This window comes from Ictalurus furcatus, chromosome 8 (assembly GCF_023375685.1).
Source record: "Ictalurus furcatus strain D&B chromosome 8, Billie_1.0, whole genome shotgun sequence".
Classification (NCBI taxonomy): domain Eukaryota; kingdom Metazoa; phylum Chordata; class Actinopteri; order Siluriformes; family Ictaluridae; genus Ictalurus; species Ictalurus furcatus.
The window spans coordinates 24893351-24909963 of record NC_071262.1 but is presented as its reverse complement, the minus strand read 5'-3'; the positions used below and the strand labels follow the sequence as shown (position 1 = coordinate 24909963).

The 16613-nt window shown below is 40.1% G+C and overlaps 1 protein-coding gene across 2 annotated transcripts in view; it reads right to left on the bottom strand.

The window, feature by feature from the left end:
* aff2 (AF4/FMR2 family, member 2) overlaps positions 1-16613 on the bottom strand; it is a 261030-nt gene that overhangs the window by 2530 nt on the left and 241887 nt on the right. Inside the window, exons 13-20 of one of the 2 annotated variants that reach the window (XM_053631672.1) lie at positions 14293-14539; positions 13469-13608; positions 11873-11936; positions 9984-10120; positions 9344-9415; positions 6157-6250; positions 5841-5890; positions 3843-4075 (exon numbers count right to left, since the gene is read on the bottom strand). In XM_053631672.1, coding sequence (XP_053487647.1) covers positions 3843-4075; positions 5841-5890; positions 6157-6250; positions 9344-9415; positions 9984-10120; positions 11873-11936; positions 13469-13608; positions 14293-14539 — 1037 coding nt within the window. The remainder of the gene's footprint in view (positions 1-3842; positions 4076-5840; positions 5891-6156; positions 6251-9343; positions 9416-9983; positions 10121-11872; positions 11937-13468; positions 13609-14292; positions 14540-16613) is intronic. The other variant, XM_053631673.1, reaches the window with a different exon arrangement.

Sequence of the window (16613 nt, the reverse complement as noted above, 5' to 3'; positions counted from 1 at the left end):
TCCTAACAGTGGAATGATGTATTTCAAATAATTTAGAGATTTTTTAAAATCCCTTGCCAGACTCAGAGGCATCCACAACCTTTTTTCTGAAGGCCTCTTTAGATCTTGGCATGATGACACCACACACCTCACTAGCAAAGGGAACACCAGACACTAGATCTGAGAGCAGATCTAAGCAGGTTCTAATCACTGGCTAATCTAATCCTGAACACCTGATTCTAATTATATGGATTTGAAGGTGTGATAAATGTAGGGGTGTACTTACTTTATCCCATGTGACTGCTCTGTTTAATTTAAATTGCGAAAATTACTACAAAATGTTAATTGTATGTGTCATTTGATAGAGTATATCAACTTTATTAATAGGCACTGTTTCAAAGAGGATCAAATGTATGCTTGTCCAAATATGTCAAAAAAGATTTCCATGGGGTGTACTTATTTTTTTCCACATGACTGTATGTGTTCAGTATTTGCTAGATGTTTAACCATTCCAGATGTGTTCAAATGTTGTTGTTTTTTTCTTCTTAATTCATGGCTCTGATTGTGCTTAAAGATATTTTTAACTACATATATATGTTCTTATATCCATAACCTGGCTGGTACAGATCAAATACTTTCTGTTTCATTTTTTTTTTTTTTTTTTTTTTTAAAGTTCTTTGGTTTTCCTCAAGAGCTAAACAGTCTCCAATGCAGAGCAACAAGCCTCATTTAACATTGTCCATGCCATTAATTTGCAAAAAATAATATGATAAATTTCCTATGGGATCATAACTCTAATTGAACCATACAGTAGGTTGTACAGGTTGAAAATGAAATTGGACAAAGGTGTGATAAACAGGAAGTAGCTCTTACGTCTACCAGAATAGTAATTGAAAATATTTTACTGTGTTTCTTTATTAACTACAAACTGTAACAGTAAGCTATCCACATGGCTGAATCCTCTTCGCTGTGTACATGTGAGCTTGCAGTGCTCTAGATTTGACATCATTTTTACCAAAGGCTAAATTCAACTGGCCCTAATTTACTACATTATGAAATAAGACAGTGAAGAGGGGATAGAGAGAGAGACAGAGACAGAGAGAGAGAGAGAGAGAGAGAGAGAGAGAGATAGCGCAAGAGAGGGTCAGACTTAAGCCTTCAGAGTCAGACAGCCCTCACCCGTGACATTCAGCATCCCCATGCTTTTTAATTAGCCTTCTCTAGAGGAACAAGAGAGAGGAAATGACAGAGGAAGCCCCATCCAACCTGCAGAGCTATGAAGGCACTCTCTGTCTCCAGTGGTCCATACAAATGCTCCCTCACTGATAAGGCTAATGTGTGAAAAGGGGCCAGTTCTCTTTTCATCCTCTGACAGATGTAGATAAGATGTAAAAGAAGACCAATCAGGCCTAATGAGCGAGTGGCACGCTGATGTGGGAAGCACTTCGGTACTTTGCAGCTTGTTGAGGATGAATGCAAGGCCCTTATCCCTCGACTGTGCAACTAACAGAATGGATTGTACGCTCCTTCATCTCGCTAGGCACTTTGGATAAAAGCGTCCGCCAAATGAATAAATGTAAAATGATTCCCTATGAATCAGAAAGAAGAAATGTATTCAAAGTAGAACCCTTTCTGCAAGGATATTCAAGATGTAAGAGTTCAACAATGTTTGCTTTAGGGACTTATCTAAATTTCGACGTGGACAATTTTCAACGCCAAGAAACATTTAATTTTTTATAACTGAAAAGCTTTAAGGACTTATCTTTGTGTAGTTGCAAGTGCTGTGATTCTTGAGGGATGCCAATTTTCCAGCACTCATGAATCCAATTGCCAATTGTTTTTTTTTTTCTTTTTTTTTTTCTGATATCGTCAGCAGAAAGATATTTCCCAACTCACATTGGGTTAATGTTAATACTCCTGCCTGAACCAGATGCAAAACTTTTCATCCCTGACTTCAAACAAAAGCTAAAAATTCTTGCCCCATTTCTTGCAAAAGTCTTAGTCACACCACAATTTGTATATGAATTTTGATATACAGTACATGGCTGTGCCCTGCGATGGATTGGCAACCTGTCCATGGTGTCCCCCACCTTGTGCCCTATGCTCCCTGTAATGGGCTCCAGGTTCTCTAGGATGTAGTAAGGATATGCGGTACAGAAAATGGATGGCTGGATGGATGGAGTACATGGCTGTTTTCGGCCTGCTGCATTAGTGTGCCATCAGAAAAGCCAGATTTCCAAAATCGATTTTAAAATTTTACTTCCAAACCTCCAAGCTCTACCACCACCTCCCCCCTAATCAATTCTGTTACAGAGAATTGTTTGTATTTTGTTAAATAATAGATTTCTGATAAAAGACATTGAGGCTGTCTGGGATTTAATCCACAGAGGAAAAAAAAGAAAGAAAAGAACTGTAGCACATTCTCAAAGAAGCCTGAAACAACCTAGTAGAACATTTACACAGTTTTAAATGCAATATATGATTTGATAGCATAGTTATGGGTTGTACAATTGTTTATTGCTCAATATAGTTTTTAATTTGATACTTTGAAGCATTTAAATGACTGATTTTTGACCAGCACTGTATCCAAGTACTTATAAAATACAACCGACGTAATTATCCATCCATCCATCTATTTTCTGTACTGTTTATCCTACACAGGGTCACAGGGGAGCCTGAAACCTATCCCAGGGAACTCGGGGTACAACGAGGGGAGCACCTTGTATGGGCTGCCATCCCATCACAGGGCACATCCCATCACTCACACATGATGAACAACTTGGAAATGCAAATCAGCCTACAACGCATGTCTTTGGACTGGTGTAGGAAACCAGAGTACCCCGAGGAAACCCCTGAAGCACGGGGAGAACGTGCAAACTCCACCCACACAGGGCGTGGGAATCAAACCCCCAACCCTGGAGGTTCAGTATAGATGACTGAACTCTGACCAATCCTGCTCCCTCACTTATTTTTATTTGTATCCATCCATGGTGTTTTCTCATGAATAGAATTGTTTCTCTTTCCCAAAATATAAACAGATCAGTCATTTAAACCACGGATACCTAAACGGAGATGAAGCATTTGTTCAAGTTAAATGAATGATCACAGTACAGGCTTGCACGAGCACCATGCCACATTCAATACACTCCCATGTTAATGAATATGACCTTTATTAGTATTTGACCTTTGTATCTGTAGTGTCATATCTGACAACTTTATTGATGGGTCTTGTGAGATCCCCGTCCAGGAGTAAAACCTCTAGAACTAAGTTGTGGCTCCGTCAATCACACAATCAACGCAGCACACAGCTGAGGTCGTAAGTTTACATACGCCTTGCAGGATCTGCAAAATGTTAATCATTTAAATAATATAAGAGGGATCATAAAAATTGCATTTACTTGTTTATTTAGTGCCGCCCTGAATAAACTATTTCACATATCAGATGTTTATATATAGTCCACAAGACACGATAATAACTGAATTTACACAAATGAACCGGTTCGAAAGTTTACACACACTCGATTCTTAATCCCGTGTGTCGTTACCTGGATGTGTTTATGTTTTGTGAGAGTTGTTCACGAGTCCCTTGTTTGTCCTGAGCAGGTAAACATTAAGACCTAGGGGGATGTAAACTTTTGAGCAGGATGCTTGGTGTAAATGCACCTCTTGATAATGCACTCAATAAAACCCCACTCTTTTTCACGATTCTGCCCTCGTTTCCGGTTACTGTGGAAATACAATCCGTACATACGACCTTATTTTTGCCATTTGTGTTAAATTGTGCCCTCGGTATTAATCGATATGTCAACGTCAATATTCCTTCTGCATCGAGAATCATGGAAACATTTTGGCAGAGTTTGTACCTTGGCTCTCGTGGGCCAGCTTGTCGGCCGTGTCCCAGTGCTCATAGCTGCGCAGGATGTTGTTGGTGATATTGACGTGGCTGGCGGCCATGTGGTGGATGCGCTGCGGGATGGCCACACTGCCCGAGGATGAGGAAGAGGACGAGGAGGAAGAAAGCATGGCTCCGGTGTTGCTGTTGACCGAGCTGATGGGGGAGGGACTCAGGGACATGGGAGATGGTGTTCCAGTAGTCCTGACAGATGCGAGGGGGCAAAAAATGTATATTAGCTAATGAATAATGCAAAGACGTGCATTTTTATGGACATTTTTACCCCAATTATTTCTTCTGCTGTTGTTTTTAATTAATATGCAAGTGCAAATTGGCATGCTGGGCTGCCTTCCATGAGGCAGGGTGCCTTTATTTATTCTGAAAACGATTGATTTGCATGAAGGAAATCTTGTTTTTTAACATTTACCCCCCCCCCCCCCCAAAAAAAAAAAAACGAAAAACAAAAAAAACAAAAAACAAAAACAAAAAAAAGAACAACAACAACAAAAAAAACAGTCCACTGTTCACTAGCTTAGCTGTTTCGCTTCTTGTAAAATGTTATTAGCAATAAAGCCTGGAGTTTTTCTAGCACACAAGCACAGCTACATTGTCCATTCTTTCAAAACACACACACACACACACACACACACATCCGTCTTTCAGTGCTTAAACCTAAACAATCAAGCCACGTTGCCTGTAATCCAGCGATAAATTGAGCCGCACTAGCGCCCTGCAGGGCTAAATTATGTTCACTGTCAACAGCAAGGCCCATTCTTGGGGCAGTGCAGGTTTTTACTCAAATAAACAGACCATCAGTGAAGGAGAGAGACAGCAGAAACAGCAGAGACAGCAAGAAGGAGAGAAAAGATTCATGACAGTAAAGAAGGTAAACAAAGTGCAGACGGGAGAGTGGGGGAGTAGGTGTGTGTGTGTGTGTGTGTGTGTGTGTGTCTTTGAGAGAGAGAGAGAGAGAGAGAGAGAGAGAGAGAGAGTGTGTAAGGGCGCTGGTGTTGATCAGCAGGTAGGGGAAGATTAAAAAGCTCTCTTTACTGGTAACATAGTAGAGAAGACTGGAGGGCTCTGGCTTCCGGAGCTAATTGGTTTTGACAGGTGTGATGGCTGCAGAGCAGCAGGCCTGTGTAGTGTCCAGCCAGAGGCCAAGTCTCTCTTTATCCCCCCCTTTCCCTTCCTGTGCCTTCCCAGCCCGCACCAAACATTAGGTTGCCATGGCTTTGGCATGTAAGAGCTCCACTCCTGTCTTCGTAGAGTTCATTTTTGTGCTGAAAGTAACCCTACATTAATACTAGCAAGCGTCAAGCCGACGCACCATTAATTTCCTATGTACATACAGTACAGCCACAATATCAGTGACAACAAGACAAGCGACATTTGAATTGAGATTATCTCAATTAGCTATGACGTGGTAAAGCGACCGATCCAAACGATTGGCTCGAATGATTCCCCCAGACCAATCCTATGGTACGTGTGGTCTGTTTCTTCAGTTCCTCGTTCACAACTTTAGTTCCCATTTAATGTTTGATGAGCAAAAACGGAAGAAAAAAACATCTATCCATCCATTTTCCATAACGCTTATCCTACACAAGGTTGCGTGGAGACTGGATCTCATTATCTCAGGGAACTCAGGGCACAAGGCGTGGGACAGCCTGGACGGGGTGCTCATCCAATCCATCGCAGGGCACAATCACACACCCATTAACACAGGACAATTTGGAAATCCGCCTACGCAAACACACGTCTTTGGCCTGAGGGTGCGTTTTCTTTGGTTTTTACTAGTTGGGAGTTTGGAAGTTACGCGTCTTGGTCGTATATAGCAAAAATAGTGACACGGGTAATTTGTTAGTGCAAACCGAATCATTATGTTGAAACGTTTCATCATCAGGCATTAGCAAGGAAAGGATGAGGCTACAGGTGAAAGGATGCCGGATACAGATATAGAGAAAGGACATACTTTCCATTGGAGCCCCACGGTGAAGGTGCTTGAGAACTTTTCGCCGAATTCTGTGGAGTAACAAATAAACAAACAAATAAATAAATAATTAAAGTGAACTGACAGAGCATGGTCAAGCGCCCAAACACGATTAATCATAATGGTCTTTCTGACAACATGAGCAGATAATTAATGGCATTCATTTGTACACCAACCAAACAAATGACAACTTTTAATAATTCATCAAAACATCAGAGCTAGTTCCAAAATACAAACTGCTTTAAATTAAATTTTTTTTTTTTTTTTTTTAAATGCAGATCACGTGTAAGGGTTTCACCTTGAAGTACTCCATCAAGGAGCGTGAATACTTCATCGCATGATCCTTTTTCAGTTTGAACATCCGCAAGTACAGCAGGGATAAACACCGATTGCTGTCGAGAAGGAAATACGTGCAACGGTTATACAAAACAGCGGAACAAACACGAGTAAACACTGGCAGGTTTCTTGAGAAATGTTCTTGATAGGATGTGACTTCAGAACAGGTAAACAAACCTCGTCCTGGTGTGCATGGATGAGAGTGTTGGCTAAGACACAGCCAGTAGCGTGGAGTGACTGACCTTTCAGTCCAATGCTTATGAGACACCAGATGCTCGGGACATATGCACCGCCCCATGGAACTGAACTAGCCCTCTGTCAATTCTAATAAGAGCAGACTCCTTGTGTTTGAGCTATAACACGGTGTACTCATGGACACTCAGATCTAGGTCAGGTTTGAAAACAGGCTGCCACAATGTAATTTTACCTTACATGACAACTCCAGGCAGCATTAAAGCAAAACTCCATCGTGACACATATTGAAATATTTGTGATGGGTTTAGTGATTGTGACGCTAATCTATCGATTGAGTAAGAGCCTCTATTCTTGGTCACCATTTTTCAGGAATATTTTAACGTCATATTAATCGTCCGACATAGAAGTAGTGAAAACATTGGTGCAAACGTTAGCTGAAAGTAGCTATACCGTGCAGTTGAGCTGCGACAAAGACTTGGCTCATGTAATCAGTGATCTACGAGATGATGGTGTTGATGATGGTATCAGCATGAAAGTTGAATCTCTTTGAGCAGAGCGTACAGAGGAGGAGTTGAGAGAAATGGAGATACTAAAGGACTAAAGAGCCGCCGCAACACTCTCTTTAGGTAGAGATGAAGTGAGTGCTAATTCCCAGTGGCACCGGATACTCAAAGAGCATTGTAGGCAATGTAAGAAACTGTTAACCGAAGTGAAAATAGACCGAGAAAAACACTCGGCACAGAATTTCACTACGCAACCGATCCATGCCATTGAAGCTCACGTTAATTATAAAGATTAATAAGCAAGGATTTTTTTCCCCCTTGATGTGAAGCTGTGAAAATGTTTGAATGAAACATTGATGACGTCTCTGAAATTTACCTGAAGGAGCGCTTGGATGTTCCTTTTAAATACTAAATGACTTTGATGAACTAAAGCACAAAGCCAGAAGCCACGTATCAATCCAACGTGAGCACAGATATAACCTTGACATTCAACATAAACAAGTCTTGGTGACGTGACATGCAGATTGGCACGTGGATGTCTTTTATCAGGCTTCGAGTACACATCCCCAGTGCAGCAGCACGGAAATCTTTCATTATCCGCTAACGGCTTAATGAAATACAAGAATAATGATCCGGTCTAAGCTGATTAAGTGCTTTAGCTGTGTTTTAAAGCGCCCAGATAGGACCGATTGTAGACGGGTGATGGCTGAGGGGAGATTTAGACAAAGTGGAGCAGCGGCAAAGTGGCACATCAGGCTGCTGATGGCTGGCAACTTGTGTTGAGCTCGGGGTTTTTACACTGCCAGACAATAGGCTTTTCAAACACAGTGGCATTTACTGGATGCTCATGATGACTGTATTAAAACCTCAAGCAGAAAGCGTGTGTCTTTTCATGCTTTATAGAGAGTGTGTAGAGTAAATACGGAATAAAACACAAAGGAGCATGCAGTTATAGGAAAATAATTAAAAACATGGTGGTCTGTTGTGACCTGATGTGAAATGGGAGTTACTGTTACTACTCCGAAGTTGATTAGTTTCCAATAACATTGCGTTCTGAAGTGTTTTATTGCTCTTACAAATTAATTTATTACTCTTACTCATTCCTTTATTCATTAAAAATGCCACTTTGTACTATTTATTTGTTTATAGTTACATTTAATGGCATGGAACACTTACAAACTTACACGTACAGTCCCTGCCAAAACTACTGGAACAGCAAGGCCAATTAATTATTTTTTTTGGGCTATACAACAAAGGCATTTGGGTTTGAGATCAAAAGACGAGCGTTTATGATTTCATCTTTTATTTCCTGGTATTTAGATCTAGCTGTGTTAAACAACATAAAGCACAGAACCTTTTGTATCAAAAGATTGCTCAGTAAACCAGTGGTTTCTTTCTTTTTCAGGACATTCCAAACTGTCATATTGGCTACGCCCAATGTTTATGCAATGGCTCGGACTGATTTTCCCTCTTTTCTCAGCTTCAAAATGGCTTGGTTTTCTCCTATGGACAGCTCTCTGATCTTCATGTTGGCTTATCCTATTTATTTATTTATTTATTTATTTATTTATTTATTTATTGCCAACAAACACATCCTTTACAGGTGAAACTGAAGGCTAAAACCAAGAGTAGATGTTTAGAGCAATTTATTGTTTAACACACCTGGGTAACAAGAAACACCTGTCAATCACATGTCCAAATACTTTTGCTTGCCTAAAAATTGGGGGGTCTTATACAACATGTGCTAAGTTCTGTGTCGTTTTAACAAATCTACTTAGAAATGCCCGGAAATAATCCGGAAATAATTGATCTCAAACCCAAATGTCTTTAGTCTACAGCAAAAAAACAAAAGAATTGGCCTTGCTGTTCCAGTAGTTTCGGAGGTGACTTCACATTATAGCGGAATTAAAGAGCCGCTCCCTCACCAGCCTTGAAGTTAGTATAGACCCCCCTTCCCCACAGAAAAAAAATAAATAAATAAAATAAAACGCAGCTCATCATGTTACAGCAAAGCTGCCTTCATCATGAAGACTTTCTTGAGGTGGAAAACCCACAGTAACGTTACAACTTTACCTCTGACTGTTACAAAGTGCTAACATTGGAGACTCCTTCCATATTAAACACATGTCTCCTCACAGAAAACCTCACATCAATATTTACACGTTTTTATTCAGTGTAATCCCTGGCTATGCTGTTACTACAGAAATGCTTCTACACTGCGTTAATACACTATATCCCTTGCAGCTAGCTTTACTGTCAGAGCTGCTGTTATAGAAAATGAAACAAACTCCTACAGACCAATGAGAATCGAGAATTCAATAGTGCCATGGTATTGATTTTTTAAGAATCTTCTAGGCATCTTGTAATACTCTGCAATAGAATGTATGTGAAATGCATGTGCACAGAAAATGCTTGTAATGTACAGAGAAAACACATATAATCTCAACTCACCACAGCACCGCTAATTTCTTCTCCGGCAGCGTGGCTGAGTGACTGGTGAAGTTCTTTAATCTCATTGCATACCTTAAATGATACAAAACAAAGCAACTTAATGAGCGAAAGCCATGAGAAATCTAATATCGCTATAGTTTGTTTCTTTCTGTGGAGCGTCGCTTAAAAGACCCTGCTGCTTCCAATACTACGCTTAATGATTATAGAATGGAGAATTATCAAAACATCATTTCCCTTTCAGCATAAATGAAATGCTTTAATATCTAATGCAAGCCCATTTTATGGGTGCTTATAGTACAGTATTAGCAATTCCTATGTGTGTGTGTGTGTGTGTGTGTGGTGCACGACCACACATGGTTTCCTCTGAGCCCCGATTTCAATCACCGCCAGCTGATTTGCCGAGTGCGCTGATGAGCTTCGAGGTCCATCTATGTTCATTCTCTGTGACATTAATAAAACAAGGGCTGCTAATTGCACGGCTTGTAACGTGGAGTTGCCTTGCGGTGGCCCTAATGGCAATCATCGCTTTTATTTTAATCACGGCAGGTAGGGTGGCCGTGCCGGAGGGTGGGAGAAAAGAAGGAGCGACAGAGAGAGGGAGCGAGAGAGAGATGAGAAGCTGGCTTTTGGCAGCACTGACCTAATGAGCTCCACAGTTTCCGAGTACATGGTGTACGGCGACTTGGCCTCTAACGGGTCTCGTTCCATGGCATTGCCGCATTCGATGAAGGAGAGCGCACCGTCTGCGTAATTGACCGCTTTGCCAAACTTCTCTATCTGTACAGGGAGGAGGGGTGGGTGGGTGGGGGGGGGGGAGGTGTAATGAGAGACAGCAATCAAATGGTTAGAGGATAAAAAAGAAGATCAGGAACAGACGGCAGTTACATTTTTTTTTTACTTAATACTTTGAAGGTGTTCCCGAGGCCGCTGACATTAAAAATAGTTTCGGACACTGGGCCTCGTTTGTTGAGCTGGATACATATGAAGTTATTAGTAAATTGTCTGTTTATTTATTTACACAGGAAATGTGCTTTTCATGAAAATCCTATAAATTCAGGATAAAAAAACCAAACCATTCGTATCCTACAAGAGAACATTTATGTGTAAAAAGACTAACTGATGTAAACCTCAACTGATTGGCTTTGAGTTCTGTAATTGGCTCTGATTACTGGAATTTTACACTGTGTGTGGATTACGCCATCAGGTTTAACTCGATTATTTATTTCAATTACAACCATGAGCTGTAGAGCTGAAGAGCGTGTCGGTGTGAGGGATGTTTGGCAGACAGTCGCTGTTTAAACAATTAAACACAGCAGTCTTTCTGTGTGATGTTTGTGGCGTCCATCACCTCGGTACACCGACTTTAATTCACCTTTACTGTAATCTCTTTCCAGATGAACCCTTTTCAGGTGTTGTTAAGCTGCTAAATAATCATTCTTGTGGGTTGACAATGCTATAATACCTTTGAGAAACTTTGTGCCAGTTTGTGCATTCCCCTCACTTCCCTTGAGCTTGACCTTTTATGGAGTTTTGTGGGCATCACTATATGCAAATGAGCTATAGCATGCACACGCTTTGCATTTTATTCGTAAATTCTTTAAAAAAAACCAAAAAAAACAAAGACAATTACACATAACATTATTATTTTAAAAAATGCATGTTGCCCACTATAACAATTCATGGATGACGAATGTGTATTATTTGTTTTAACACCAGGCCTATATCAGCTGTACATTTCTCTACCCTTTTATTTCACTGATTTGTTGCCATGGTTACTTACATAGATGTTTCCATTAATCAAATAGTCATCAATAATGCTAACCGTCGCAGCCCTAGGAAACACAATTCCCAATCCGTACTTTATGCATGGGAGAACGTAAAACAGATTTACTGACCACTTGTCTTAGCAGGCACCCCTTGAACAGGTTCCATCCATTTCCAAATAAACCCTTTAATATGAGCCAGACCGCAGCCCAGAGATTCATTACATTCTGGCAATTACGCTACGGCAACACGGACAATCAATTCCCTTTACTGTGTATTCATGACCAGGTTTTTACATCGCCCTGATGATTTACGATGGACTGGATGTAACTTTCTATAAAGGACACGCTGTGAGATATAATTGCTGGAAGTGGATTATTAGGGCTGCGACAGGCTGTTTAGTAAATCATGATCGTCTTCTTTGAAGTCCTTTAAGAGACCTCTTTCTGAGCTTCTTCAGTAAAGGTCTTAGCTCTGGAATGTTCTTTTTCGCTCTCAGTGGTTGTCTGCTTGCAATGAAAAGCAGCAATTAAACTTGATAAAGAGGTGGAGTTCTGGCCTTCTGCACTTTCACCACTCCTGATAGTCTTATCTGGATTAATTCTGAGTTTGACACATGCCTTGATGACATCACTAGAGGACATTAGTTAAGGACACATGACTGAGTTGACTGAGGTTTTTCTGTTTAGACATCTGTTTTAGACGAGAGTTTCTAACACGGAATTTATTGCGAAACACGGAGAGCAGAAGAAAGGCCGAGCTTACCAGCGCATCAGCTTTGTGCTTTAGTTTCTTGGCTTCCTGCATGTAGTAGTCCGCATTATGAACACTGTGGAAGAGGAAATATATTACCTTGGATCAGGAAAGGCATGTGTATGTAGTAAAACCCCTCACTGTAAGATCTGATACACCATACAAGAAAGGCAAGCAAGATACAAGAAAGACATTCATGGAAACAAGGTGGTGGAAGGAACTTCCCCTGGATGTCCAAACAGCTGAGTCACCGGCTGTCTTCAAATGAAGACTGAACTCCTTCATGTCACTAAGCATTAAATCATCTTTTATTAATGTACTAACTTGTTTTAGCTTTGTAGTATTTTTAAACCTTGACCCAGAGGTGGTCAAATCATATTAGCTAGTCCATCAAGGAAAATAAAAGCCCCGGTGCTGCCCAGTCTCATGTTTTGGTTGCCTGGAAACTTAATTAACTTCCCTAAAAACTGGTATCTAATGTAATGTAATAACATATGGCAAGCTAGTTAGTTAGTTAAGTGAATATATACAGACTAGCGGTGTAATGCAATGCCACTGTCTATATCTGTATGTGTATCTATAACTGTTTAGTGCTCCAAATATCCGTATCTCTATCTGTGTTTGGATTTAAACCCAAAGTGGGTGTGGCTAAGATGGAAAGTGTTTCTTAATTAAAAACGAACTCTACCATTAGACCCCCAGAAACACTAGAAAAAAAACCCCCAGCACTGTCAGAAAATCATAAATAAAAGCTACAAATGCACCGCACAATGTGTGTTTTGTCTGACGAGCTTACTGCATCACTGACGTCCACATGAAAGCGAAAACCTTCCTTTTGTACATGTTTTTGTTGTGTCCTGCGGGATCCAAGCCCTAATCTCGAGTCTCAATCAGAACCCCTATGAACCTTTTCTAGCAAGATTCCTAAACAAAATAATACAGTGGTGCTTGAAAGTTTGTGAACCCTTTAGAATTTTCTATATATCTGCATAAATATGACCTGAGACATCATCAGATTTTCACACAAATCCTAAAAGTAGACAAAGGAAACCAAAAATATTACACTTGGACATTTATTTACTGTAACCTTTCTGACTTTAATCCAACAGAAATTGTCCTGACCTTAAGCCAATAGAAATTGATGAAGTCCTGACCTTAATCCGATAGAAATGCTGTAGAAGAACCTGAAGCAAGCAGTACATGTGAGGAAACCCACCAACATCCCAGAGTTGAAGCTGGTCTGTACTGAGGAACGGGCTAAAATTCCTCCAAGATGATATGCAGGACTGATTACCGGAATTGTTTATTTGCACTTATTGCAGCACAAGGGGGTAACACCAGATACTGAAAGCAAAGGTTCACATACTTTTGCCACTCACAGAAAAGTAATATTGGATCATTTTCCAATGACCAACTATAATATTTTTGTCTCATTTGTTTATGTGGGATCTCTTCATCCACTTTTAGGACTTGTGTGAAAATCTGATCATGTTTTAGGTCATATTTACGCAGAAGTATAGGAAATTCTAAAGGGTTCACAAACTTTCAAGCGCCACTGTAAGTATTCGTATTAGAACACTTTCTATTCAGTTTAAACACAGTACATACGTGTTGTTGAACGTGAGTTTAGGTCTCCTGTGCTCCATATTCTCCATAGACAGAGCTGAAGGGTTCGGCCACGTGTTCGATTCGGACTGACCATTGGCATGGAAACCCCCGGAGGTCTTTGCATGGCTGTCTTCCTCCTGCTATATGAAGAATCCATTAAAATTAGCATTCAGCAAATCAAATAATCCAGAAAAGAGTCATGACAGCTATCTGGCTTTGTTTCAGGGGCTGGCGTTGAGAGTTCGAGTTTAGATGACTCGGCACATGGCATTTATTTTCCTGTCTTCAAGTCTATTTTGAAATCCGTTCCAAAAGAGTCATTTGTTTGCCAAAACACAGGAAATGTGGTTGAAGCCTCGAGCAAGGAAGAAATCATTGATGAGTTTCAAATTCTGCTGTCTATTTATTTATTTCTACCAGACGCCGTATTTATTATTTTATAATTGCCTGTATTTTTAATGCAATTTAAGAGAAATGATCAGGTAAAATGACACTCGAACATATTTCTAAGTATTACTAAATAATATTTACTGCGTGATTAAAAGTAATGACTTGAATTCTCACAACCAGTTCAGTTAAACTAACACCTCCGGTGCCGAGTGAAGAAGAGTACCACACTAATTATTTCTGTAAGCACGTGTTTTGAAAATAATGCAACAGATTAACGAGCTATAACAAGAATACAGGTTATAATAATATCACGCTTCGTTACTAATGAGACGAATATTTAACAACAGTGACTAATCGTTGCTAATATGTTAATGACAACAGAAAAAATATATATCAGATCACACATCAGAGCACGAATACACGCTCATACTTACGCTGCTGGTTTTGGAGTGAGACTTGCTCTCTCCTTTGCGGTGCTTGTGAGATGACGAAGAGGATGACGAAGACGAAGAGGATGAAGGTGGAAGGGAGTGTGTTGGGGGTAAGGTTGTGGGAACAGCTGTGCTTCCTTCCATACTGAGAGAACTGCTCTCGCTGCTTCTTCGTTGGCGACCCATGGGCTCGTCCGACAACGGGGAGAGCAGCGGCGGAAGGAGCTTCCTCGGCTGCTTCTTCGAAGAGCTTGTCAGAAACAACACGTTTTTTAGTAAAGTGCTCCCTGTCTAGCAAAAGTTTGAGAACCCTTGTCCTGTCCAATAACTCTCCTGAAACACTAAATAGTACTCGAGACCTTAAATGTGTGTTTCGAGGGAAAGATAAACCCAATCTCAGCATCATGTCTCTGCCTCAGGTTGTGTTCTGAAGTGAAGAACAGAAAGGTTAATTAACTAACCAGGCTCTGTGATTTGTAAATACACTCTTATTGAGGTATGCCATTCATTGAGCAAGTGGTAAGATGTGTTTGGTCTATAAACACTCATTACAACTCTCAACAGGAGCAGACTGACCTAACATCAACATTTAGCAGTGGTGCTAAAATAGCTGTTAGGCCATGATGCAAATGTGTGTTAAAATGAAGCGAGCTGAAAGGTACCAGCTTCAGGAGAAGAATGCCTGAGGGTCTAGGCTGTGTTTTAGCATTTAACTAAGCCCTAATTAGAGAGAGAGAGAGAGAGAGAAAAAAGCCTCTGCAAGGTTTAAGTAAACAACCGCTGAAATTGTGTTGTCAATTTCTGCACAGCCTTGGGCCATAATTTGGCTAAAAATAGATGAGATGTCATTTAGTACTTTTCTTACTTCCTCCAATCCTCTGGTTAGTAAATGTTTTGTTTATGGGCTTCAGAAACACTAATCACTGGATGCAGTAGAATTTTTTATATTCGCAGTAGTTTTGTTAAAATTTCAGTGAACAGAAGAAAAAAACACAGCAAAAGAAAAAAAAATGCTAATGCTTCAAGCGTGTTGATTAACGAGGCTGCAGAATGCAATTTAGTATGAGCCACTTATAGTTTAACATACATTGGTAATACTGAGGTACAGTAGTATTAATAGGGTTTGCATTAACATATATTGCTAATACTGAGGTACAGTAGTATTAATAAGGTTTGCATTAACATACATTGCTAATACTGTGGTACAGTAGTATTAATAGGGTTTGCATTAACATTCATTGCTAATATTGAGGTACAGTAGTATTAATAGGGTTTGCATTAACATATATTGCTAATACTGAGGTACAGTAGTATTAATAGGGTTTGCATTAACATACATTGCTAATACTGAGGTACAGTAGTATTAATAGGGTTTACATAAACTAGTAGACTCCTCAACTACAAATACAATTCACTTGTCCGTGCTGTGGGAAAATGTAAACTAGTCATGGTGGCGGAAAAAAAATAAACAGTCAAAGAGACACGAAAGAAATGCAAGCAGCGCGGTAAATAAGCAGGTCTTAAAATATTTCAGACGAGATGAAAGCAATTCTACACATTGGGAAAAGTATTTGCTAATTTTCTTTTCCTTTAATAGAATGTTATGACTTTCATATCACTTTGTATGAAGTGATATCTTTAGACGTTATCGCACGACCACCGGCTCCGGAAAGGCATTCCTCTCACAGTTATTGCTGTTATTCCTTAAGGTCATGTGTGAAAGAGTGCTCAGCTAGCTCAGAACTTGTATGCTTGTCTCGTTTTTGTATGCTACTGAGCCTGGTGTTGAACATGGAGGTTGAAATTTGGGGTCATTATGAGCGTTGAGAAGCCTCCGGGACGCTGCTGTAAAGATATCATCCAATATCCACGGAACGGCGAACATTTAGCTATAACGATGGCTCGGTTGATTGACATGAGTGTCCATGCTATGTGCTCTCAGTTTCAGAATCAAGAGCTGTTAATTGGAGTAATGTTTGACACGTTCTATGCTGTTGTTCGCATTTAACTGCACTATTAGCCTAAAAAAGAGCAACGCCCTGAATCAGTTTTTTGTTTCGAGTATGAAAGAGACCATTACAGACTATCTATCCATGTATAATAGTTGTTCCAGAGACCAAAGAGGACTGCATCTTTTAGACGAAAATATGCTGAGCATGCTCGTCTTAGCTCGAAGTCCTAAATAACTAAAAAAGTTATTAAAAAAAAAACCTTTTTCCCCCCAGCATGTTTTATGTGAACATGTCCAGAACATTTACAACAATAATAAAAGGTGCATTTCCTTTTCTAATCTGATTAAGAGGGGCAATGTAGCGTGTGCGCAT